The 24,567-nt window shown below is 43.4% G+C and overlaps 1 protein-coding gene across 7 annotated transcripts in view; it reads right to left on the bottom strand.

The window, feature by feature from the left end:
• Positions 1-24,048, bottom strand: part of CARM1 (coactivator associated arginine methyltransferase 1) — a 123,401-nt gene extending 99,353 nt beyond the window's left edge. For 6 of the 7 annotated variants that reach the window (XR_014025274.1, XR_014025275.1, XR_014025276.1 and 3 more), the window contains exon 1: positions 23,852-24,048. Coding sequence is in view for 4 of the 7 variants with exons in the window: in XM_081318779.1 (XP_081174905.1) it covers positions 23,852-24,002 (151 nt within the window). In the remaining 3 variants the exon portion in view is untranslated. The remainder of the gene's footprint in view (positions 1-23,851) is intronic. The other variant, XM_081318780.1, reaches the window with a different exon arrangement.
• Between the last annotated feature and the right edge of the window lie 519 nt (positions 24,049-24,567).

Below are 24,567 nucleotides of genomic sequence, written 5' to 3'. Positions count from 1 at the left end.
TTGATCTCCTCTAGGACTGACCGGTTTGATCGCCTTGCAGTCCAAGGGACTCGCAGGAGTCTTCTCCAGCACCATAGTTCAAAGGCCTCAATTCTTTGGCGCTCAGCCTTTTTTATGGTCCAGCTTTCACTGCCATACATTGCAACTGGGAAGACCATAGCCTTGACTATACGCACTTTTGTTGACAGGGTGATGACTCTGCTTTGAGAGGGCCGGATGCTATGATCTTGGTTTTCTTAATGTTAAGTTTCAACCCAACTTTTGCACTCTCCTTCTTCACCCGCAACAAGAGGCTCTTTAGTTCTTCTTCACTTTCTGCCATTAGAGTGGTATCATCTGCATATCTTAGGTTGTTGATATTTCTTCCGGCAATCTTAATTCCAATTTTTGATTCCTCTAACCCTGCCTTTCTCATGATGTGCTCTGCATATAAGTTAAATAGGCAGGGCGACAGTATACAGCCTTGCCGGACTCCTTTCCCAATTTTGAAGCAATCAGTGGTTCCTGTTAAGGAATTTGTTGTGCAGAGGTCTCCTTGTGCTACCAAAGAGTTGCACAGACAAGGAAGGGTACTGAGAGCAGCAAGAGTCACACAAGAGTACACTGAGTTGTAAAAGCAAAAAGTAGTTTACTTTTGAGGTGGTGTAAGAACAAAAATGCACAGTCAAAAATAAACAGTCCAGGTCATTCACAATAGCAACAGTCCAAGAAGTAATCCAAAATACAAAGTCTTCTTACCGGTCCAGAGGTCAATACATAGTTCAGGTTTACAACAGTAGTAGACCAACAGCAGAGCAAAAACAGTAATAGTAGAGAACAGTGATAAGGGACGCGGTGGCTCAGTGGGTTAGGACGCTGAACTTGTTGATCGGAAGGTCGGCAGTTTGGCGGGTCGAATCCCGAGTGCCGCGTAGCAGAGTGAGCGCCTGTTACTCGTCCCAGCTTCTGCCCACCTAGCAGTTCGAAAGCACGTAAAAATGCAAGTAGACAAATAGGGACCACTACGGTGGGAAGGTAACAGCGTTCTGTGCGCCTTTGGCGTCTAGTCATGCCGGCCACATGACCACAGAGACGTCCTCGGACAAGCGCTGGCTCTTCGGCTATGAAACGGAGATGAGCACTGGCCCCTAGAGTCGGAAACGACTAGCACACATGTGCGGGGGAACCTTTACCTTTACCTTTAGAGAACAGTGAATTCAGAGAGAGAGAGAAGTTACGTTCCTAGCTTCCTCTTATGGCCATGAGAACACTTACACACCCATTGGCCAATTAACTTCTTAAAGTCATAACATTATGGTTAATATATTTTCAACCCAACATTGTAGGCTAACACCATATGCCTAACAGTTCCGTGTCCAGTTCTCACTGTTGCTTCTTGGCCCACATATAGGTTTCTCAAGAGACAAATAAGATGGTCTGGTATGCCCATCTCTTAAGAACTTGCCACAGTTTGTTATGATCCACACAATCAAAGGCTTTAGCATAGTCAATGAAGCAGAAGTAGATGTTTTTCTGGAACTCCCTAGCTTTCTCCATGATCCAACATATGTTGGCAATTTGATCTCTAGTTCCTCTGCCTCTTCGAAATCCTGCCTGTACTTCTGGTATTTCTCGGTCCACATACTGCTGGAGTCTAGCTTGTAGGATTTTAAGCATAACTTTACTAGCATGAGAAATGAGTGTAATGGTGCGATAGTTTGAACATTCTTTGGCACTGCCTTTCTTTGGAATTGGAATGTAAACTGATCCTTTTCCAATCCTGTGGCCACTGTTGAGTTTTCCAAATTTGCTGGCAAATTGAGTGTAGCACTTTTACTGCATCATCTTTTAAGATTTTGAATAGTTCAGCTGGAATACTGTCACCTCCACTAGCTTTGTTGTTGCTCAGCTTTTCTAAGGCCCACTTCACATTCTAGGATGTCTGGCTCAAGGTCAGTGACCACCTCATTGTGATTATCAGGGACATTAAGCTCATTCTTGTATAGTTCTTCTGTGTAATGTTTTATGGAGGTGGGCCTAATATAAAACCCAGTTTTGGGATGAGGTGCATGCCTAAAAATCAAGCTAGGGAAGGGGTGGGGAGTGGAGCTGCCCCACGTGCCCTGCACCCACTTACCGTTGCAGCCAGGCCTTCCATGAATCAACATTTGCCTTGCCGGCCCACTTCTGCAGCATCCCCCAGCCTGCATTTCGCCATCAGAGGCCTTCAGAAAATGCCTCTGCAGCTGAGAATGTAGCTCCAGATTCTCCGTGGCCTGCATTTTGCTGTCAGAGGCCTTTCCGGAAGACCTCTAATGGCGAAATGCAGGCCAGAAAGCGCCACATGCGTCAATCTGGAGCTCCATTCTCAGGTGCAGAGGCATTTCTGTCGACCACAGAAGTGGGTCAGCTGGGTGGGGCTGTCAGTGCCACCACGAGGTGAGACAATGGAAAAGACAACCCCCGAAAATAAGACCTGGTACCTCTTTTGGAAGCAAAATAAAATAAAATTAAAATAACATGGTCTTATTTTCAGGGGAAAATGGTGCTTCCTCTTGGGCACTTTTGTACTGCGGCATGCAGGAGGGGGCATCTGCTAAGAAATTCCCCCCACCCCCAGGCAAGTAGTGAAATGTGAAATTGAAACGGTTAAAATACTGAGCCCACCGGACTTGCTTAGGGGATAGTTTCCTCAGGGTTTTTAACACTTCTAGGTTATTGTGGTCCATCCACACCTTGAAGGGATCTTACTACCTTCTAAAAATTGCCTCCAGGTCAGAAGAGCCCATAGTATAGTGTCAGCTTCCTTCTTGCAATCAGTTAATTTGCAAGATATACAGATACAGGGTTGCAACTCCCCCTTTTCATTCCTCTGGAGTAAAACCATCCCCAATGCCACATCTCTGGCATCTCCCTAGATTATGAAAAGTTCATCTGGGTTGGGTGTTTCAAAGCAGCACAGAGCCACTTCAGTTTTTCAAAGGCAGCTTGGCATTTGATAGACTAATTTAGTGACTGACTAGGTTTGGGCTTCACACACACACACACAAACACACACACACGTCTTGAGCAGGTTGGTGATTGGTAGGGCAATCTGGGCAAAAGGAAGGATGAATTGTCAATAAACGTTTGCAAATCCCAGGAAACTCTGCAACTGCCTCCATGTCTGAGTGGCCTCTCACTCCAGAATTGCCTTTACCTTACCCGGGTCCATTTCCACCCCATCCTTAGAGATGAGATACCCCATCTCTAAGGCTGGTCTTGTGAAAGTCGTATTTTGACAACTTTGCATACAGTTGGGCTTTTAACTTCTCAAGTATTGCTCTCACTAGCCTCACATGCTCTTCCATGGTCTCAGTATAAATTAGAATGTCACCAGGTATACCAGCACCTCTTTGTATAAGTGTCCATACAGGATCTTATTTATTAACTGCATGAATATTGCTGGCACCCCTTGCAGCTCGAATGATATCACCCAAAATTAGTAACAACCTAGAGTCCAGTTAAATGCAGTTTTCCTCTCACCCCTCTTTAATCCTCACTCGGTAATACTGTGTTTTGCTGAAAATATGATCTACTCCGAAAATAAGCCCTATGTCAGAACCCACTTCAATCCACATCTTAAGAAAGAAGGACTCTTGGAGACAAGGTTGTCCAAGCAGGAACTTTTACTAAGAAATAGGAGATAGCGGGTATAATAGACAGGATCTGAGAAATCCCTTCACAGATCGATATTTTTAAATGTCCCCAAGCAAGCCCCACCGCACAGTTTATTCGGTCAGTTCTGGAACATCCAAGTTTTAGGTGGTAAGCCCCTCGTGGGAAGAGGAGAAACATCAGTCCACTCGTAGCAGAATCATTTCCACCTCCTCACATTCCATCCGGAGAAACAAACCAGATTCCGGAGGGTTTCATTCCACCCCCCTTTCTTAGTTGCCCGTAAGATGAGAGGGAAAATGCCTAGTGAGAGAGTAATTGATCTTATTGTGATGAATAGCAGGCAGGCAGAATAAACAAAAGATTACCTTTGTGGAAGGAAGCGAAAGCAATAATGCTTGTTCCCTCTCCTCCTTGGGAATGGCAGAATCCGGGGGGTGGGGGGGTGGGTGGTTGTGAGATTTGGGTTTGCACAGAAATGAAATATAAATGGATTCTGACACCCTAGCTTGAGTTTTGGGGGTGGGCCTAATATAAGGCCTACCCCAAAAGTAAGCCCTACTTAAGAGCTTGCATAACCGGCTGCTGACTGATTCTGTCTCGTTGCTCTTGTAGACATGAGGTAAGGAGGGGGGAGCTGCCAGTGCTGCTGCCACTAGGTGAAGCTGGTGGGAGAGGGGGATTCTGACCCATGCATCCCACTTACCGTACCTTGCCGCAGGCTCCTGTACTGATAGCCAGGGTTCTCACGGTGGCCCACCTGGTGAGTGGCCGGTTTAGGCCACTCCCAGCAGGACACTGCATCATGCCCAATGCTGCTGCTATGAAGCTTGGCAGATCCCACCCCCCATTTGACCATGCAAGGCCATAGCCAGACCTCTCATGTTTAACCCTAACCCCCACTCACCCCATGGCAACTACAATGCCTACCCCAACCCACAATGCCCAACTCCAACCCAGATCCTAACTTCCACTCACTCTCCAGGGCAACCACAATGCCCAACCTCATCCCTAACCCACAATGCACAACCCCAACTCTAACCCCTATTCCCCCCACAGGGCAACCACAATGGCTACCACAACCCACAACCCCAGCCCTAACCCCTACTCCCTCCCAGGGCAACCACAATGCTTAACCCTAACCCTAGCTCTCAATGAAGTCAAGTTTGACACCCTTGATTTAATGGTACTGGTAAATTAAAAGGGAATAATATTTTAACCCCCAGACGAGTTCAAAAAGAAAAAGCTATTCTGACAAGTTCAAGAAAGGAATAGCGGAGGACTCTCAGGGCTCAGTAGGCTAATGCCTCCTTAAGTAACACCAGCTGCCTGCAATTAGTGCAGGTTCGAGTCCCACCAGGCTCAAGGTTGACTCAGCCTTCCATCCTTCCGAGGTAGGTAAAATGAGGACCCAGATTGTTGGGGGCAATAAGCTGACTTTGTAATAATGCCGCTTGGGGCCCCCCGAAAGCCCTAATAAGCAGGCATATACATAGAATGAAGGCTATTGCTAAGCACATTGATTTGTGCTTTAGATTGTAAGCCGCCCTGAGTCTTCGGAGAAGGGCGGGATATAAATGGGATTAAAAAAAAAAAGAAACTTACAGCTTTCTGCAAAGAGAACAATTTGGATCTCCGTATGATCTGAAAACGGCGACCAGAGTATGATAACATCAGTCAACAGGTGGACAAGAGAAATGCCAAGAAACGAAAATGTGGATCAGATAGGCAGCCATTATTTCCTGAACTGGGACACAACATCTGTGACTGGATTGTTGACAAGAGAGCAAAAGTTTAGTAGTGCGCAGGGCTGATATTCAAGCATTTGCCCTTGCACTGGCACCACCAGTTAGAAATATCCCAAGAAGAATTCAACGCAATACAACACTGGCTGGATGGCTTTCTTCAGCGATATGAACTGTTCCTAAGAAGATCTACAACACTGTTCAAGCTGCAGGATGCTGAACTTATTAAACGTGCACTTGCATTCAAGTTCTTTGTTGATGGCATCTTTTCAAAATACCAACTCTCCAACATGATTGCCATGGATGAAACTGTAGTATTTATGAGCCAAGAATCTCAAACAACAATTGATCAGAGGAGTGCCTCGTCAATCTATATTCCCTCCACTGGTTACGAAAGTGCATGTATTACCTGCATTTTAGCAATTCGTCTGGATGGAAAGAAAGCCCCACCTCTAATAATCACTAAGGGCAAGAAAGATAAGATTGAATGTGTTTCAGGCATTTATGCTCTTGCAACCGAAAAAGTCAGGTGCATACAAGTCGTTATAAGGAAGTTTTGAGAGGTGGCCAAAGAGGTCTGCTAGTCTGGGATTCAGTCAGCATTCACTGCGCAAAAGACACGAAGAACCTCCTTGGAAAGAGAGGAATAGATCAAATAATGATTCCTGCAGGAATGACTGCATATCTCCAAACTCTCGATATTGCGATAAACAAGCCATTCAAGGACTATTTGCACAGGGAAATCAATGACTATACTGAGCCTTAGTGGAGCAGTGGGCTAATGCCTCCTTAAGTAACACCAGCTGCCTGCAATTACTGCAGGTTCGCATCCCACCAGGCTCAAGGTTGACTCAGCCTTCCATCCTTCCGAGGTGGGTAAAATGAGGACCCAGATTGTTGGGGGCAATAAGCTGACTTTGTAATAATGCCGCTTGGGGTGTGTGTGAAAGCCCTAACAAGCAGGCATATACATAGAATGAAGGCTACTGCTAAGCTTGTAAGCCGCCCTGAGTCTTCGGAGGAGGGCGGGATATAAATGTAATAAAAATAAAAATTGTCTGGTTGCAAGCAATCTGTGTAACAAGTCAACCATGACACTTCCATTGCAAGAAGGGCTATCATATGGAACAGGGCATCAATTTATTTTCCATAGCACCTGGGGGCAGGACAAGAAGCAATGGGTAGAAGCTGGTTAGAGAGAGAGATCCAACATGAATCTTAGGAGAAATTTCCTAACAGTGAGAACATTTAATCAATAGAACAGCTTATTTCCCAGTGTTGTGGGTGCTCTATTGCTGGAGGTTTTCAGGAAAAGATTGGGGAACCATTGGTTCAGGATGGTATAAGGGCTCCTAAATTGGGCAGGGGTTGGCCTAGCAGACCTTGAAGGTTCCTTCCAGCACTATGTTTATATGAGAATAAATAGCTAAATACACCCACACCCATAGACATTAAACTCATTTTTTTCAGCAAAATAAGCAAATACTCAGCCAAATAAGGAAAGATATATAAAGCTTTCAACAGACTGGATATAAAAATTAATCCGTCATATTTTAAAAAAGAGAGGGCTACTAAAATAACAGGATGAAAATACTTGCTAGCCATACTTTAATTACATAGCCTCACACAGGCTGGGAATTTGAATCATCAAGATAATGCTTCTGATCTTCCTTAACCATCTTTTTTTTATTAAAAAGTTTTACAATTTTTTTTTTTACAAAACATCCCCAAAACCCACCCACCCCAAACCCCCCTCCCCCCCACTTTCCAGAGCTGAATACAGGGTCATAAATATAATAATCATATTCTAACTAAAATTATCCATTATAAAATTAACCAAATTCATAATGTGCTTTAACTCTAACATTGATACATTCAAATTATTAGAAACATAATAATAACTTAAAATATAATCAATACTAATACTGAAATTAATAAAAATCTAAGATCTACTCATAAGGTAAATGGAACTTTTTAGTCCCATATTTATTCTGAATATAATCTATCCATCTCCTCCAAACTGAAATATATCTTTCTTGTGAATGATCCTTCAAATAAGCAGAAATCTTAGACATTTCTGCAAGATTCGATACCTTAAGTACCCATTCTTCTATAGAAGGCAAACTATCCTTCTTCCAATATTGTCCCACCAGTAACCGTGCTGCTGTTATCAAATTCAACATCAAATTAGTTTCTTTAGTGTCACAATCTATAACAATACCCAATAAAAACAATTGCAGAGAAAACTTTATCTTTCTCTTAAAAATCTTTTGAATGTTTCACCAAATTTTAATCCAAAAAGCTTTTATATTTCTACAAGTCCACCACATATGAAAATAAGTAGCATCTAAACTACCGCATCTCCAGCATTTAGACTGTAAATTAGGATACATGTTAGACAACTTTTTAGGATCCAAATGCCATCTATAAAACATTTTATAAAAATTTTCTCTTAAATTTTGAGCCTGAGTAAATTTAACATTTCTGACCCAGATTACCTCCCAAATATCCAACAGAATTGGTTCCTGTATGTTTTGTGCCCACTTTATCATACAATCTTTAACTAATTCCGTTTCCGAGTCCAATTCAATTAGAACATTATATATCCTCTTTATATGTGCACGATTTGAATCTCTAATTTGTTTTACTAAATTTTTATCTATAATTGTAATGCCAACCTTCTGATCCAGCTTCCACCTAGCTTTCCGTTGGGTGTATTGGAACCAAGAGTAATTTATGTATTCTTGTTTTAACTCATCTAAAAATTTAAGTTGCCAATTATTCCCTTCCAATCTAAGTAATTCCTTATAGGAAACCATATCCAAACTCACTCCCATAGATACACCTTCTATCGCGTGTCCGGGAATTCCCCAAATTGGTATTTTATAATTTAACTTATAATAATACTTTTTCCAGACATGTAACAAAGCACTTCTAAGAATATGAGATTTAAAAGCCCTGTCTACAGGGCTTCCTTAACCATCTTAAGAAAAGCAATTCAGTAAGGACTCTACCAGGTCACTCACACTATTGTGTCCACAATTCCACCCGTGTTAAGAAGAGTTATAGGGACAAGATCAACCACAATCTCTGCTGTTCTCCCCATAACAAGATTCACACTGTTCAGGACTCTAAATGTTCTAATTTTGGGAATATAATACTTTCATTTATTTCATATATTAAATACAGAATGCCTTTTTACTGGAATTGTATTAATGCTACAGGAATTATATACACACACACACACACAATCAATCTGCAAACACTCACAATCCTACATTTACATGCTAGCTCCCACCACACAATCATGCAGAATATAAGCAAAAAAAATATATGATTTAAGTTCCCTCAAGTAAACCACAACTTATTTCTTGGTAAACTAGAAAATTGTGGGACAAACAGTATCACTACCAGATGGATTTGTAACTAGCTGACAAACTGCACTCCTTAATAGTACTACATCTACATGGAAGGAAGGAAGGAAAAGCAATGGGATACCACAAGGTTCCATCTTAGGCTCAATACTCGTCAATATCTTCATAAATAACTTAAAAGAATAGAATAGAATAGAATAGAATAGAATAGAATAGAATAGAATAGAATAGAATAGAATAGAATAGAATAGAATAGAATAGAATAGAATAGAAGAGAAGAGAAGAGAAGAGAAGAGAAGAGAAGAGAAGAGAATCTGGAAGGGATCTTGGAAGTCTTGGAGAACCATTTTAGACAAGTGACAAGTGTCAATGTCAGAACCCATTTATATCACATTTCATAAATGTATAGGTAGAACAATGTGCTTATTCTGGGGATTCTGCCATCTCTCCGAGGGGGGGGGAGAGGATGGTTACTTAAGGCGATCTTCAAACAACAGGGAAATGGTTGAACTGGGGGAGGGAGGGGGAGACACAGATCTGGATCGCATCTTCATTTACAACTGAAAAAGGAAGAAGCAATAACAATAAAAACAAGGAGAGTTCCCTTTCCCACGGAAGGGCCTGACACCTAAGCAAATGATGGGAGCCTGACCAAATGGATGAGGGGAGGGGCTGAAATGGGAATGCTTTATATAGGATTGAAATGTAACTTTGTTAGATTCCGTCTTGTATTGCCACAATCGATTCCATCTTAGTAAACATTTTCCTTTTAGACAAACTTGCATCCAAGAGTTCTTATTTCCTAAGATGTGGATTGAGGTGGGTCCTGACAGTAGACGGAATCTGCTATAAGAGTCAACCTGGAAGGGAAAACCTTACCGGGGGACTTTGCAACAAATACAATGTCTGGCGACGAAGCAAGAGAGGAGGGAAGCCCCATGGAGGGGGAGTCTTCCCCCCAAATGGAATCCCAGAGACAATGGGAAGCTGAAGCGGCATATTTCCCCAGGGAAGAAGCGGTGGAGCAGTACGACCAAAAACCCCGGTGGTCGATGGGCGTTGGAAGGAAAAGTGAGTGGGAAAAGGCTTCGGGAGAAGTGACCCTGAGGCGGAGTAACCACCAACCGGAATGGAGGCAAGAGATGGAGAGTTCCCTGCACGCCAGCGAGGAGGAGCGGATCCTGGAAAAGGCCATTGATCTGATGAAAGCAACCCTGAGCTCACTAAGGGAGGAGAGAGCTGAAAATCGCAACCGAGGCAGCGCCTGGGGACGCAACTGGAAAGGTAACGAAGGGGATCCAGCACCTGAAACCCTGGGGCCGTCCAATGGAACAGGAATTGCTGCCTCAGCAGTACCCCCCCCCAGAACCACAGACGGGGACCAGGATGAGGAGCGATACCGGCCACGGCGCAGACAACGCTCCAGCCAAAGACTCCTGCCCCTGGAAGTCAAATTCAAGGGGGAGCCATCACGACTGGGATTCTTCCTAACCCAAGTCCTCAGCTACATGGAAGAGTACGGCCGGGATATCCCTAGTGACAAAACAGCATCCGAATTGTGCAATCCGCCCTGGACGGATCGGCTGCAGACTGGGTGGTGAACTTGCATGACTCCAACGCCCCAGAACTCGACGACTTCAACCGATTCATGTCATCCTTGAGGCGGCGGTTCGAGGATCCTTTGGCTGACCGTAAGGCCCGAGACAGAATCAAAACAGTGAGGCAGGGCAGGCGAGCAGTGGCTGATTATACCCAAGAATTCCGAGCCATTGCCAGCAAGCTGAACTGGCCAGAAGACATACTCCTTAGCCACTTCAAAGACGGTCTAAACTAAGACCTGTATGACGCTTGCCTGCCTCGAGGAGACCCACCCCATCTCGACGACTGGTACATCCTGGCGGAGGAAGTGGAAATAGACCTACTGAAGAAACACCGCAGAGGAAAACCATGGGGCCGCCTGCCACCCAAGCAAACACGCGAGGGGGAAAAACCACCAGCCACAGCCAAAAAATCAATGGGTTGTTTCAACTGTGGGAGAGAGGGCCACCGTGCTGCAGAATGTCGTTCAAAAGCCCCCCCACGAAAACCAGAGGCATCATCCTCCAAGAAGCCGGGGAAGCCCCAAGGCAACACAAAAGAATCTTCCATGAAGGGGACAGAGGCTGTAGAGTCCACAATTCCTGCCAGGAACTGGGATTGGACTCCGGCCTGCACCGCAGGGACGGTGGACAACTCGAAGACAGCTCAGAGGGAGAACCATTGGTAAGTGGACCCCTTCCACCCATACTTAAGACAGTGACTATATTAGCTTCCCCTATGCCTGAAGCAGCCAAAATAAAAGCTCTAATAGACTCTAGGTGCATCCGCTGCCTTATCAGCCCAACGCTGGTGGAGAGATTGAGCATCCCAGTGAGGAAGCTAAAACAACCAATCTCTTTTAGTCAATTAGATGGGACTATAGCAGGGGGGGACCAGCCACCCTAGCCACTTTACCAATTTACCTATCACTGGGGCCCCATGAGGACATAACGTTTATAGTGGCCCCAGGCATGGAATGCCCAATGATTTTAGGACTGGAATGGCTGAAGAAATGGAACCCCGGGATAAACTGGAGGACAGCAGAACTCAACTTCCCAAAAGTGGAACAGGAAAACGTAAAACCCCCAAACACCCCCCTAACCCAGAGGGAGGAGACAGCAGCAGTGGGGAAAGAGAAGGGGTTACCAGAAATACCGGAGGAATACAGGGTCCTGGCTGAGGTTTTCAGTGAGGAAAGAGCAGATGAGCTTCCCCCCCACCGCCCCACAGACTGCGCCATAGAATTCAAACCTGGGGCAAAACTCCCAAAACCCAGGATGTATGCCATGAGCGCAAGGGAAATGGCAGAAATGGAAAGATTCATAAAGAAAAACTTAGAAAGAGGATTTATTGAGCCTGCCAAACCCAAAGTGGCCGCCCCGGTTCTGTTCAGGGAGAAGAAGGATGGTTCTTTCCGCTTGTGTGTGGATTATAGAAATTTGAACACAATTAGTGAATGTAATCTGTACCCCCTTCCCCTAATGAAGGATATGCTATCCCACCTATCGAAAGGAAATATTTTTACCAAACTAGACCTGAGGGAAGCATACTACCGTATTAGGATTAAGGAAGGAGACGAATGGAAGACTGCATTCAACTGCCCAATGGGGTGCTATCAATTCAAAGTATTGCCATACGGACTGCAAGGGCCCCCCGCAGTCTTTATGCAATTAATTAATGACGTGCTGAGAGAGCACCTATATAAGGGGGTCCTGGTTTACTTCGATGACATCCTTATCTTCACAGAAACCAAAGAGGAACATATCAAACTAGTCAGAGCAAGTCCTGAAGAAGTTGCGAGCTCCCCATTTATATGCTAAATTATCGAAGTGTGAACTCCATCAGGAAAAAATCGACTACCTGGGATATCGCATATCTCCAGAGGGCATCGAAATGGACCCTGAGAAGGTCAGGACAGTACTAGAGTGGGCACCCCCCCCCGCACACGGAAGCAATTGCAAAGTTTTCTGGGGTTTGCAAATTTCTACCGCCAATTCATCCCCGCATTTGGCCAAATAGCCATGCCCCTCACAAATTTGTTGAAAACGAAGGGGGGGGGGTCACCCATGAAACCCAGCCAGCCTCTAAAATGGTCAATGGAATGTCAAGCAGCATTTGAGAGGCAAAAGAGACTTTTTTCTGCGGCTACTCTGCGGCTACTCTGAAAGATGTGAAGCCAGTGCTGCTGTGAACAGAATTATTGTAGGCCACCTCGGCAAAAGGGAGAAGGTCAGTCCAGTTTGTCTGTTGGTAAGAAACATAGCATCTGAGGTATTGCTCCACCATTTTGTTAGTGGATTTTGTAGCCCCATTGGAAGCTGGATGAAAAGCAGATGATAAGCCTTGAGATGATCCAATTAATTTAAGGAAATTCCTCCAAAATTTTGCTGTGAACTGCACTTCTCTATCTGAAATTATTTCCTTAGGGGCACCATGCAGTTGGTAGATATGTTTCAGGAACAATTTAGTCAGTGTTTGGGCAGATGGGAGTCCTTTACAGGTGATAAAGTGAGTCTGCTTTGAAAACAGATCTATCACAGTCCAGATGACAGTATTTCCTCTACTGTTGGGTAGGTCTACAATAAAGTCCATAGCTATTTCTTCCCATAGTTGGGAAGGGTCTGCTACTGACTGCAGTAGCCCAGGGGTTCTCCCTGGAATTCTTTTTCATGGTGGCACATATGGTACAACTCTTGACATAGTTTTCCACATCTCGTTTTAGTCCCAGCCACCAAAATTGCCGGCAGATGAGGTGTAGAGTTTTTAAATATCCAAAGTGTCCAGCCTGTTATACATCATGGCTGTGTCTGAGAGCATTGAGACGGAGTGTTTCAGGTAGATACAATTTTTCCCCCATGTATGCCAAACTATCCCTGCATGTTAGGGAGGTTTGATTATCTTAGAAGCATTGATCAGTAAGGAGCCCTTGTTTTATCTTCTTCACTCCTGGGTCATCAAGATTAGGGGTTCTGCAAGGCGTGAGCTGTGCAGCAGGTTGTGAACTGGGGATAATTGTCTCGTAGAACTCTTCGCTTTCACTTTTGTATTGTGGCAGTCGGGATAGCGCATCAGCTAGGAAGTTTTTCCTTCCCGGTATGTGCTTTAAAGTTAAAATGGTTAAAGTACTGTGCCCATCGCACTTGCTTTGGGGACAATTTGTGGGGAGATTTTAGTGCCTCTAAATTTTTGTGATCTGTCCATATTTCAAAAGGCACCTTGCTCCCTTCTAAATAGTGTTGCCAGGTTAATAGCCCCCACCTAATTGCTAAGGCCTCCTTCTCCCAGACCGTCCATCTCCTCTCACCTTTCATGAATTTCTTAGAGGTGTTGGCACAAGGTTGTAGGACTCCACTTTTACTCTTTTGTAGTAACAAAGCTCCAACTGCCACGTCGCTGGCATCTGCTTGAATTACAAAGGGCTCCCTGGGGCAGGGCTGCTTTAGGACTGGCTCAGCAGCAAATAGTCTTTTTAAATTCTCAAAAGCTTTCTGACAACTCATAGTCCATGCTAGCAGTTGTCGAGGTTGCGGTTTCCCCCCTCCCTTACCCTTTAGAGCAATCTTGGCAAAAGGGAATGACTTGACGGTAGAAATTGGCAAACCCTAGGAAGCTTTGGAGCCATTTGCGAGTCTTTGGGAGCTGCCATTCAATTATAGTTTGCACTTTGGCTGGGTCCATTTCAATGCCCTTGTCGGAAATTCTATAGCCAAGATAATTTAATCGGGCTTGGTGAAATTCACATTTCGACAATTTGACATAAAGTTTGGCATTCAATAGTTTCTTTAACACTTCTCTGAGCAGTCTTACATGATCAGTTATATTCGTACTGTATATCAGAATGTCATCAAGATACACCAGAACCCCTTTATATAAATGTTCATGTAAGACCTCATTAATCAACTGCATAAATACGCCTGGGGCCCCCTGCAGTCCAAATGGCATGACTTGAAATTGGTAGCTTTCCAAGGGGCAGTTGAAGGCCATTTTGCACTCATCCCCCTCCTTTATTCTTACCCGGTAATATGCTTCTCTCACGTCTAACTTGGTGAAGACGCTCCCCTTCACCAGGAGGGTTAGTAAATCTTTCAGGAGGGGGAGAGGGTATTTGTTTTCCATACTCACAGCGTTTAGGCCTTTATAGTCCACGCAGAAACGTAGAGACCCATCTTTTTTCTCTTTGAACAACACAGGGGCTCCCACAGTAGACTTAGCCCGTTCGATGAATCCCCTCGCTAGGTTTCTATCCACATATCGCTGCATCTCCTCCATTTCAAAGGGGGGACATAGTGTACATTCTTGGTCGGGGGAATTTGGCCCCTGGTAACAGTTCAATGGAACTATCATTGGGATGGTGAGGAGGCAAGGTACTGCATTCTTTCTCACTAAACGCCTCTGCTAGGTCTTAGTACTCGCTGGGGATGAGTGGCTCGCCAGGTGGCCGTAAGGCAGCCATGTGCGCTTGCTCATTGGGTGGGCTAAATCAATGGGGGGAGAATATGGGGGCCGGGGAGAATCTTGGGACCCAGGGGGATGGGGTAGGGATACCGATCCCCACAGTGATTGGGAATGGCGGCAGATGGATGAGCAGAGGGCCATATCGTAATTTGAGATCACGCCCCCACTATTTTCGAGCTGTGGCGCGCTCCGACCCTCTGGCTCTCACCTGCTGTCCTGGGGAAGGGGGAGGGCAGACACCTGAGCTCAGACTGATCTATTTCAATGCCAGGTCTGTTGTGAATAAAGCTCCCCTCATCCATGATTTGATCGAGGAGGAAGACGCAGACCTGGCACGCATCACAGAAACTTGGTTGGGCCCGGAGGGAGGGGTCCCTCTGATTGATTTATGCCCTCCAGGTTTCCGTGTGCTGCATCAACCTCGGGCTCAGGGTAGGGGAGGTGGCATGGCGGTCGTTATCAAAGAGACCCTCCGTCCACGGGAGACCACTGCCCCTCAGATAGACGGATGTGAATCCCTCCTCTAAAGGTGGGGTCCTGGTGGTCAGTTGGGCCTACTGCTGGTATACCTCTCTCCAAGCTGCGTAGCAATGGCTCTACCCAGGCTACTTGATGCCCTCTCAGGACTGGCGGTTGAATTTCCCAGACTTATGGTTCTGGGAGATTTTAATCTGCCTTCCCTGGGCAGCACATCGGAGGTGGCCCGAGAGTTCATGGCTTCAATGACGGCCATGGACCTGACCCAAATTATTCAGGACCCGACTCACGAGGGGGGAAACATGCCTGATCTTATTTTTATCTCTGGGCAGTGGCTTAATGGGCTGGGTGGGGTTACTCCAACATCTCAACCCCTTTCATGGACAGACCATTATCTCCTGCGGTTGGGCCTCCGTCACGTCACCCCCCACTGTCAGGAGGCGGAACCGACCAGATGGCTCCGCCCCAGGCGCCTGATAGACCCAGATAGGTTCCAGACGGCGCTTGGATTGATTCCTAACTCCCTCTCCCACAGCCCGGTCGAGTACTTAGTTAATGCCTGGCAACAGGCTGCTTCGCAGGCTGTCGACTGTGTTGTGCCTTTGCGGCCTCTGACCTGGCACAGGTCCCGACTCACTCCTTGGTTCTCCAAGGACCTGCGGGAGATGAAACACCGGAGAAGGAGCCTAGAGAGCATTTGGAGAACCAGTCGGTCCGAGTCTGACCGAACACAGTTAAGATCCTTTTCTAGATCTTATCTTGTGGCAATGGAGGTGGCAAAGCGCGCTTACTTCACCACCCTCATTGCATCCACAGACAACCGCCCGGCCGCCCTGTTTAGAGTGGTCCGTTCCCTTTTAAATCAAGGGACAGGAGAGGACCCCTTACGAGGACGGGCCGAGGAATTTAGTAAATATCTGGTGGACAAAATTGCTCAGATTCGGGCTGGTCTGGACTCTGACTGGGCAGTATTTGACGAGAGGAAAACGATGAGTTTGGCCGAGAACACTTGGGAAGAGTTTGATCCTGTGACTCTGGATGAAGTGGACAGGATCATGGGGAAATTAAGTGCCGCCACGTGTTTGTTGGACCCGTGTCCCTCGTGGCTGGTCTATGCATCTCGAGAGGTTACACGACACTGGCTCCTAGCAGTTATCAATGCCTCACTGAGTGAAGGGTACTTCCCTGCCGCCTTGAAAAAGGCGGTAGTAAGGCCCCTCCTTAAGAAACCTGCATTGGATCCAGCTATTTTAAACAACTTCCGTCCTGTCTCCAACCTTCGCTTTCTTGCGAAAGTCGTTGAGAGCGTGGTGGCACGGCAGCTCCCTTTGGTCCTGGAGGAAACTGAGTATCTGGATCCATACCAATCGGGTTTCAGGCCCGGGTATAGCACGGAGACGGCATTGGTCGCGCTGGTGAATGATCTCTGGCGGGCCCGATATAGGGGTTACTCCTCTGTCCTGGTCCTATTAGATCTCTCAGCGGCTTTTGATACCATCGACCACGGTATCTTGCTGCATCGTCTTGAGGGGTTGGGAGTGGGAGGCACCGTTCTACGATGGTTCTCCTCCTACCTCTCGGGCTGTTCGTAGACGGTGTTGGCAGGGGGGCAGAGGTCAACCCCTAGACCCCTTAGTTGTGGGGTGCCTCAGGGATCGGTGCTCTCGCCCCTCCTGTTCAACATCTATATGAAGCCACTGGGAGAGATCATCCGTGGCTTCGGGGTGAAGTATCATCAATATGCTGATGATACCCAGCTTTTCATCTCCACCCCGAACCAACCCAGTGATGCCCTCGATGTGATGTCCTGTTGCCTGGAACTGGTACAGATTTGGATGGGAAAGAACAGGCTCCGGCTCAACCCGGCCAAGACTGAGTGGCTTTACGTACCGACATCTCGTTTAGTCCAAGAGGTTCCATCTTTGATTATAGGAGGAGAGATATTACCTCCCGTTGATAGAGCACGCAACCTGGGCATCCTCCTGGATTCACGACTAAGTTTTGAAGATCATACTGGAGTCGTGGCTAGGGGGGCATTTGCCCAGATTCGCCTGGTACGCCAGTTACGCCCCTTTCTGGACCGAGATGCCCTACGTACAGTCACCCACGCACTTGTTACCTCCCATATAGACTACTGTAATGCTCTCTACATGGGGCTGCCCTTGAAGACCACCCGGAAGCTTCAACTGGTGCAGAGTGCAGCTGCACGGGTAGTGATGGGAGCACCCCGATACTCCCATATTACACCCCTCCTGCATGAGCTGCATTGGCTACCGGTTGCCCTCCGGGTGAGATTTAAGGTGCTGGTACTTACCTTTAAAGCCCTACATGGCTTAGGCCCGGGATACTTGCAGGACCATCTGCTGCCGGGAACGAATTCCCATCGCCCAGTACGCTCACACAGAGAAGGCCTCCTCAGGGTACCGTCGGCTAGACAATGTCGGCTTGCGACCCCCAGGGGAAGAGCCTTCTCTGTGGGAACGCCAGCCCTGTGGAACCAGCTCCCCCCTGAGCTTCGGATGGCCCAAGTCCAGTCCTTTCGCCACGGCCTCAAAACACTCCTTTTCCACCTGGCTGACCTGGACTGACAGGGATTTTAATTATGTTTACAATTTTAACTCTAATCTTTAATTTATTTCAATTTTAAATTTTAATTTACTGTACAGAGACCTTTAATTTTTGTTGTTGTTAGCCGCCCTGAGTCCCTCGGGAGATAGGGCGGGATATAAGTCCCATTAATAAATAAATAAATAAATAAATAAAATAAATACAAAAATTAATTCAATTAAAAGATATTGCACAACTTTTAACACAAAAGCTACCACACAAAGGTAACAACTTTGAAGTTCCATTATTTACACATTCCTAATTTCCAGTTAGGCATTTTAGGCAGGGCACAAGTATCTGGACAGCAGGATTGAGAAGATTAAGAATTCCATCAAGCAATTTTCCTGCTCACAGAGAATTGCCAATTTAATGGAGGGTCAGGGACAAGGCTTATGACCTCAGCAGGAAACCTTTTATTACAGAGCATTAATACAATGAAGCTTTGTCTGCGGAATGCATAAGCAACCAAGGCAGGACATGAACAATGGCTCAGACAGAATTTGATTAGAAAAGCAAGGGTTAGCTCAAGACCAGGAGGAGAGGGGGGAAAAGTCGAAAAGCATTTGTCTGGCATGTAAAAAACAATTCAGATCCTAGAAAAGAGAGCCCTGCCTTTTCAAGATACTGCCTTTGGAAGATATTCAATGCAAATGTCTCCCATGCACATTAATTAGGCTGTCAAGCTGGGCCTCTCTAAGTTCTTTGTGAGCAATAAAGAGGATAGCAGATGTGCCCTTGGGCTTCCATACACACATCACAAAAGGGCTGAATGCCTGGTAAAATCAAGGGATTCAAAAAGGCTGCCATAGAACTATCACATCAGAGCTGGATTTATTAGTTGCAGAGATGCTTTCACCACACTACTATTTTTTAAAAATGCTTTTGTTTAAAATGCACACCATTTTGGATGTGCAGTTAAGTTTATATAAATATTCAGTGGTTATGATATAGAAGAGTTGGCCTTCAACAGTTTGATTTTGCAACACAGAACTTGGGATTTAACAAAGAACATGTTGACAATAAAAGTAAGCAATAATATGAGATACAAATCAATTGACAGCCTCTTGGATATTGGTTAGTTAGTGTTTAATGACAGACTAACTTTTTAATTGCATCAAGATGCCTACTTATATTTATTACAGCCAGAGATAGCACTCTCTGATCTTATCATGATTATTTTGATGATTTTACATACTTTAAAATAGTAATATATTTGAACTCCCCAAGATTCTGAATAAGTGTCAAAATCTTTTAAATCCTTCAATCATAAACACACTGTATATTTGCAAAATACTATTATTGAAAGTTGATAATATAGAACTGATGTTCTCCACCATACATTTTGGGCTGCAGTGCCTTCTATATTTATCATCTTGCTACTGTCAAAGCCTCAAATAGTTAGAAAGCTTTAAGCTGCCTTTATATTTAGAAGCACGACAATTTTTGACCATTTTATCAGGTATTTTAAACTTATATAAGACAATTTTCATTTACAAATTTCCATACTTTAAACAGGAGACATCAGCACATTATATATGCAGATTCAATTAGTCAAGGTTTCCTAAAATAAAAAATTAAAGATATTTTACTCATTATAATTAAGGAAGGTGATTATTCCAGCTAATTGGTATGGTACATAAATGGGAAAATATGTAGCTCTCAATGCTCATTTTAGCTGCTGAATTTAGTTAAATTCAACATACCTGAAATATAGCTCATCTCTGTGTTGTGGATAAAGGGTCTTTATCTGATATAAAATCTTTTCTGTTTCCTCAGTTTAAATAGAACTGAAGTGGACATTTAATCCCCATATCATGGGTTATTCCCCTCTCCCCAATACTCCAACTCCTAACCCAACCAGATTAGGCAAATAAAAATTTACCCAAGGTATATGACATTATTTTAACACCTTAAAAGTTTTAATGTTAATAATATTTTATCATATTATATTCCACTTACATTTAAGAGGTCACACTGGTCTTTTGCTTTTTGTCTTTGCCTGATTCTTGTTTTATACTGGTCACTGACTGAGATAAAAACTATAAGTTATAACTTTCATTTTTAATAACTGTAAAAGCATGTCATCTCAAAGCAAGCTAGGAATCCAAAATTAATTTCAACTTCTGATTTCAGACTCCTGTTTATTAAGGGAGCCATAAAACTGTAACCATCAACCAGCTATATACTAAGCTCCTCTAGCAAATTCTAGTTTACTGATTCTACTCCTAAAAGACACAGTACAATGGAGGCAGCAGCATGCTAACTCTTGAAGAATACACTTGGATCCTCCAGAAGTATAATCTGGCAAAGTATATTTTGGCAAAGACGACCAGTTTCAGCATACCTGAGCAGAGAACTACGAAACTGCAATTATTTCATTACTTTGCACATTGTTTTCTCCCAGAACAGATATGATCTAAATATAAAGACATTGTTTTGAAATATTTCCATTCAGTAAACTGCAATTATTGCTTTGGCAACAATCCCAGCCCACAAAGTCAGAAAACACAGGTTTTCTTAAGAGAGAATACTGCACTATGTTGCTCTGCACAGCTCTACTAATACACAAAATAATAAATCTAACAATTTATAAGTTTATTAGGATACCAAAATATTAAAAAATGCAAGAAGACATGGAATAAAGAATTGGAATATCTTGTACTAAACGTTCAATAGAGTAAATATCTGGTATCTTAATATCACACTTTAAAATTAACAATTACTAGTATTACTGAATTAATTAATATCAATAGAAATCCTTGGATTTCTCATCTTTCCAAGAAGAAAGAGATGGTTCAACTAACTGTTGGCAATTGAAAGTGCTTGAAATGGAACACTGGTTCACAAAAAGTGGTTTGGTGTTGTAGCAGCTCTATTATGGACAAAAGTTATTTCACAGAATAATTTTGTTTGGTGAGATTTTTTTGGCTATTATAGATATTTCTATTTTTGAATTATCCATCTTTTTCTACATTCAAATATTATTTACTGCCACAAGACACCAATTTCAATATTTAATTTCCCATTTTTCCTATAGTAAATTAAAAACAATAATTTAATTATTTAGTAAGATATTAATTTAAATGAACACTATTTTTATTTGATGACTGAAAATGCATACTTTTGTGTGGAGGTTCTTTTTCCTTGTTTCTTTTCCCTTTTAGCATATGTAATAAAAATATTTTAAAATATACTTTGGTTGTACAGTCCAGTCTCTCTAGAAACAGAAAACTAATTATGAATGGAAAAATTGTAAATTAAGCACCAGAACATAAAAAACCTTTAGACTACTTTATACTAACATAAACAAAAAGTAGCATGTATGTTCTGTTGATAACAATAGTTAAATTCAATTTGGCAGTATGAACAACTAAAAAAAGGTTGGAAGGAAGAGTTTACATAACACTGAGAAAGACTGACTGGCAACTATCAAATATGCATGTTCTGCAGTTTGCAGAATAATCATAATAAGATCAGAGATAAAAAAAAAACATCTGTAACCCTCCAAGAATTGTTGACTTACAACTCACCACTGTCTAAACTGCCTAAGATGGCTGGGTGTTGTAGCTAAGCAACATCTCTACTCTACCTTTTATTTCAGTTACAATAACCTAATAGGTGAACTCAAAGTCTTCAGCTCTAGGGATGACAAACTGGGAATGGAATGTAAAATGGTTCTGTTTCCATTGGACTGCCAAACTTTCTTGTAGACTATGCCATTCTAGAGTGGTTTAATGGATCCAAAAGTGGTTCAGAATTAGACTGTGGTGTTTCAGACATTGTGCTCTAGACAAAATTTTATTTGCTTTCAAAATACAGGAAGAGATTTGGAATGCTCCCAAGGGAAGGAGAACTTACTCATAGTTAACCTATCTAGCATCCATTCTATAACAAAATGAATTTCTATAAGTGATCAGCTTTAGCTCATTCTGGATTTCCTCATGGGAATTACAGTAATGTATGTTTCTTCTAATAGTCTGAGTAGTCTCTCAAAGAAGTAACACCTGAATATGTTCAGAGACTCTACACACAAAAAACAACCATTCCCTTTGGACAGTCTCATGAAGGAAGATTTCAAAGTCTAGCTAACATACAAAAAAGCCCAGGACTTTTCAAAAATCATTCAGCTCATCTGCAATCTGGAATTCACAAATTATCCTAGTACAGGCATGCTTATTCCAATTACAAGGATCTACTTTACATACTAATTACTTTACATACTACTTTATCCCTTGTAAAAGTGCCACTTACTTTATGACTTCAACTGTTTTCTCATTTGCACCAAAAGGTAAAGACAGTTAGTGAATAGTTAAGACTGCTGTCTCACATCAGCACCGAACAGCCAATATATACGTTAATGTTTCCCCATCATATCCTCATTCACTCTTTAGATCAAGTCACACAGATTGAAAAAGTGGCCTCCTTACTATCCCAGACCTATAATAGATACACTTTCTGCATTCATGTGAGGAAGTGCAAAAATAATTGCTAGCATACAAGAGAGTAGATTTCAAAACAGAATTACTGTAGCATGTAAAAATTTGAATTTCTGTCATTCTAATACTCAGTTCAGATTTTACTAATCTAAATAACTAAATAAAATACTTCGTACACAAGTCTCCACCTCTCATGGTACAATATCAAAAAATTGTCAAGTATTATAGAAATCAATATACAAAGTATTTTGAACCCACCTAACATGTTCAAGTTACGATATCATTCTGACTGAATTACAGCAACTGAGTCACAGTGCAGAAGACCATATACATTGCAGTATTCATATTTACATCTAGTATAGCCAATTTAACACTATGAACTCTCTGAACAACTGTCTTCACATTATCAAACAAAAACCACAAATGTTGTTTTCACATGAGTCTCAGTGAAACTAGTTTTCAGTTCATACTAAACAGCAACTATATTCATTCATTGCAAAATACTTGTTTGTAAATGACACCAATATTGAAGGCAACCAACTATGGGATGCACTCAATGTAGCCATTTGATTCTCAATTATGTCAACATACAAATCCAAGTCAGATCCCACTGAAGGGATAAAAGAGTAATAATAATAATACTGGCCAAATTGTCACAAGGATTAGGGGGGGAATACTAAAAAGCCATTCATAATGAATGAGGGCAATATAATAATTCAGAATGATTATTATAGTTGCAGAATTATTTATGAAACAGTTTCAGGAATTATTAAGGCTGTGTTCTTAAAAAGCTGTTATATGCTCAGAACAAATCCTTGAAGTCTCTTTATGTGTGCTCCTGTAGCTAGAAATATTTTTTAGAACCTGATGTTTAAAAAAAGCATTCAGAAATTACCCCACTGATTATTTAACCTACAAGTTTGTAAAATGTTATTCTCAATTTGCCAATATAAGCAGGCATTACATTATTAACACACTGTTTTAAATCCTGGAATTTCTCAGACTGGTGCAAAATTATTAGAAATTTGGGGCAAAGTCACGGAGCATTTACTTGGCTAAAACATAAAAAGCCATGGGGTATTATCCTTTATCTGCCTGCAAACGAAAATAAATGGACTGTTCTCCAAGGGAAGCTGTAGCTCATCAGCACTGAAATTCAAAAAACTCCGGAATATGTTGCGACTCCCACCTGTTTTCCATGTGCTCATGGGTGAAACTTGGTCTCCTTCCTATGAACTACTGTGAAGTAATATAGATATGAATTACTCTTCGCACATGTTCAGAAACCCTTGGCCTTTAAACACTGGGGCGACAGACAGCTCTCCCTCGCAACCTGAAGCAGAAGCGATGGCGAGAAAGCAGCTTCCGTAAGTAGCCGGCTGCCCCTCCGCATCCCCTCATCAGTTGTCCATCCTACAACTCATTCATTCATTACTTTCATTCATTCATCCGACCGTCCTTTTTCATGCGAATAGACCCCCACCGGCCCAAGCGAGCATGTCAGCGAGCATGCCCGCCAGCCCAGCCCCATTTCGCCACTCACGGCTATACAAAGCGAGGCAAGCGGCGTCAGGCCCGGTGCGAGCCTCGAGACGCAGCGCCTGTTGCTCTTGGTGCCGCTGGATTTCCCCATTGGCATCGCCGATAGTCAGGAGCCGCACACCCGGGAAGACCGATACCACCGCCGCCGCCATCTTGGCATCCCAGGCCCGCTCCGCGGCGGCGGCGGCTGTAGGCAAAGCCCGAAGGCGACTGAGGAAGGCGTCAGAGAAGGAGAGGCCGGAAGCCGCGCCTTTTGAGCAACACTAGGCTGGACGAGACAGGGACAGATACGCACCCTCTACTGGCCGGCGGGGATAAGGAAGGAGGGGCGCTTTCCATGTGATTTTTCTATTATCATTTTAAAAAACGACAAAATAAAAAGGTACTTAATAGGTTGCTATCAGTGTTTTTCCATCAAGCTGGAGGAGGTATTGAATGAATTTAGTTTTTTTATGAAGATGAAGAAAGAATACTTATGAAATTCATAAATAACAGAAATATGTTCAATAGTTGATACAAAAGATGGATACAACATTCAAAACAACCTTAAAAATCACAGGAGGACTGAGGCAAGTCTAAGTGGATTAAGGTAAACACCTGAGAGTTGAGTTACTGGTTGCATTTGCATAGCACCAGAGATTGTTGGAAGAGCAGCTCACTGAGTTCAGGAGGATGGAAACAAAGTCCAGTGAACCAAGGCCGCAACCCACATGCCAA

Source organism: Vipera berus (assembly GCF_964194415.1).
Source record: "Vipera berus genome assembly, chromosome: 2".
NCBI classification, from domain to species: Eukaryota; Metazoa; Chordata; class Lepidosauria; order Squamata; family Viperidae; genus Vipera; species Vipera berus.
This window is presented reverse-complemented; position numbering and strand designations above follow the sequence as displayed.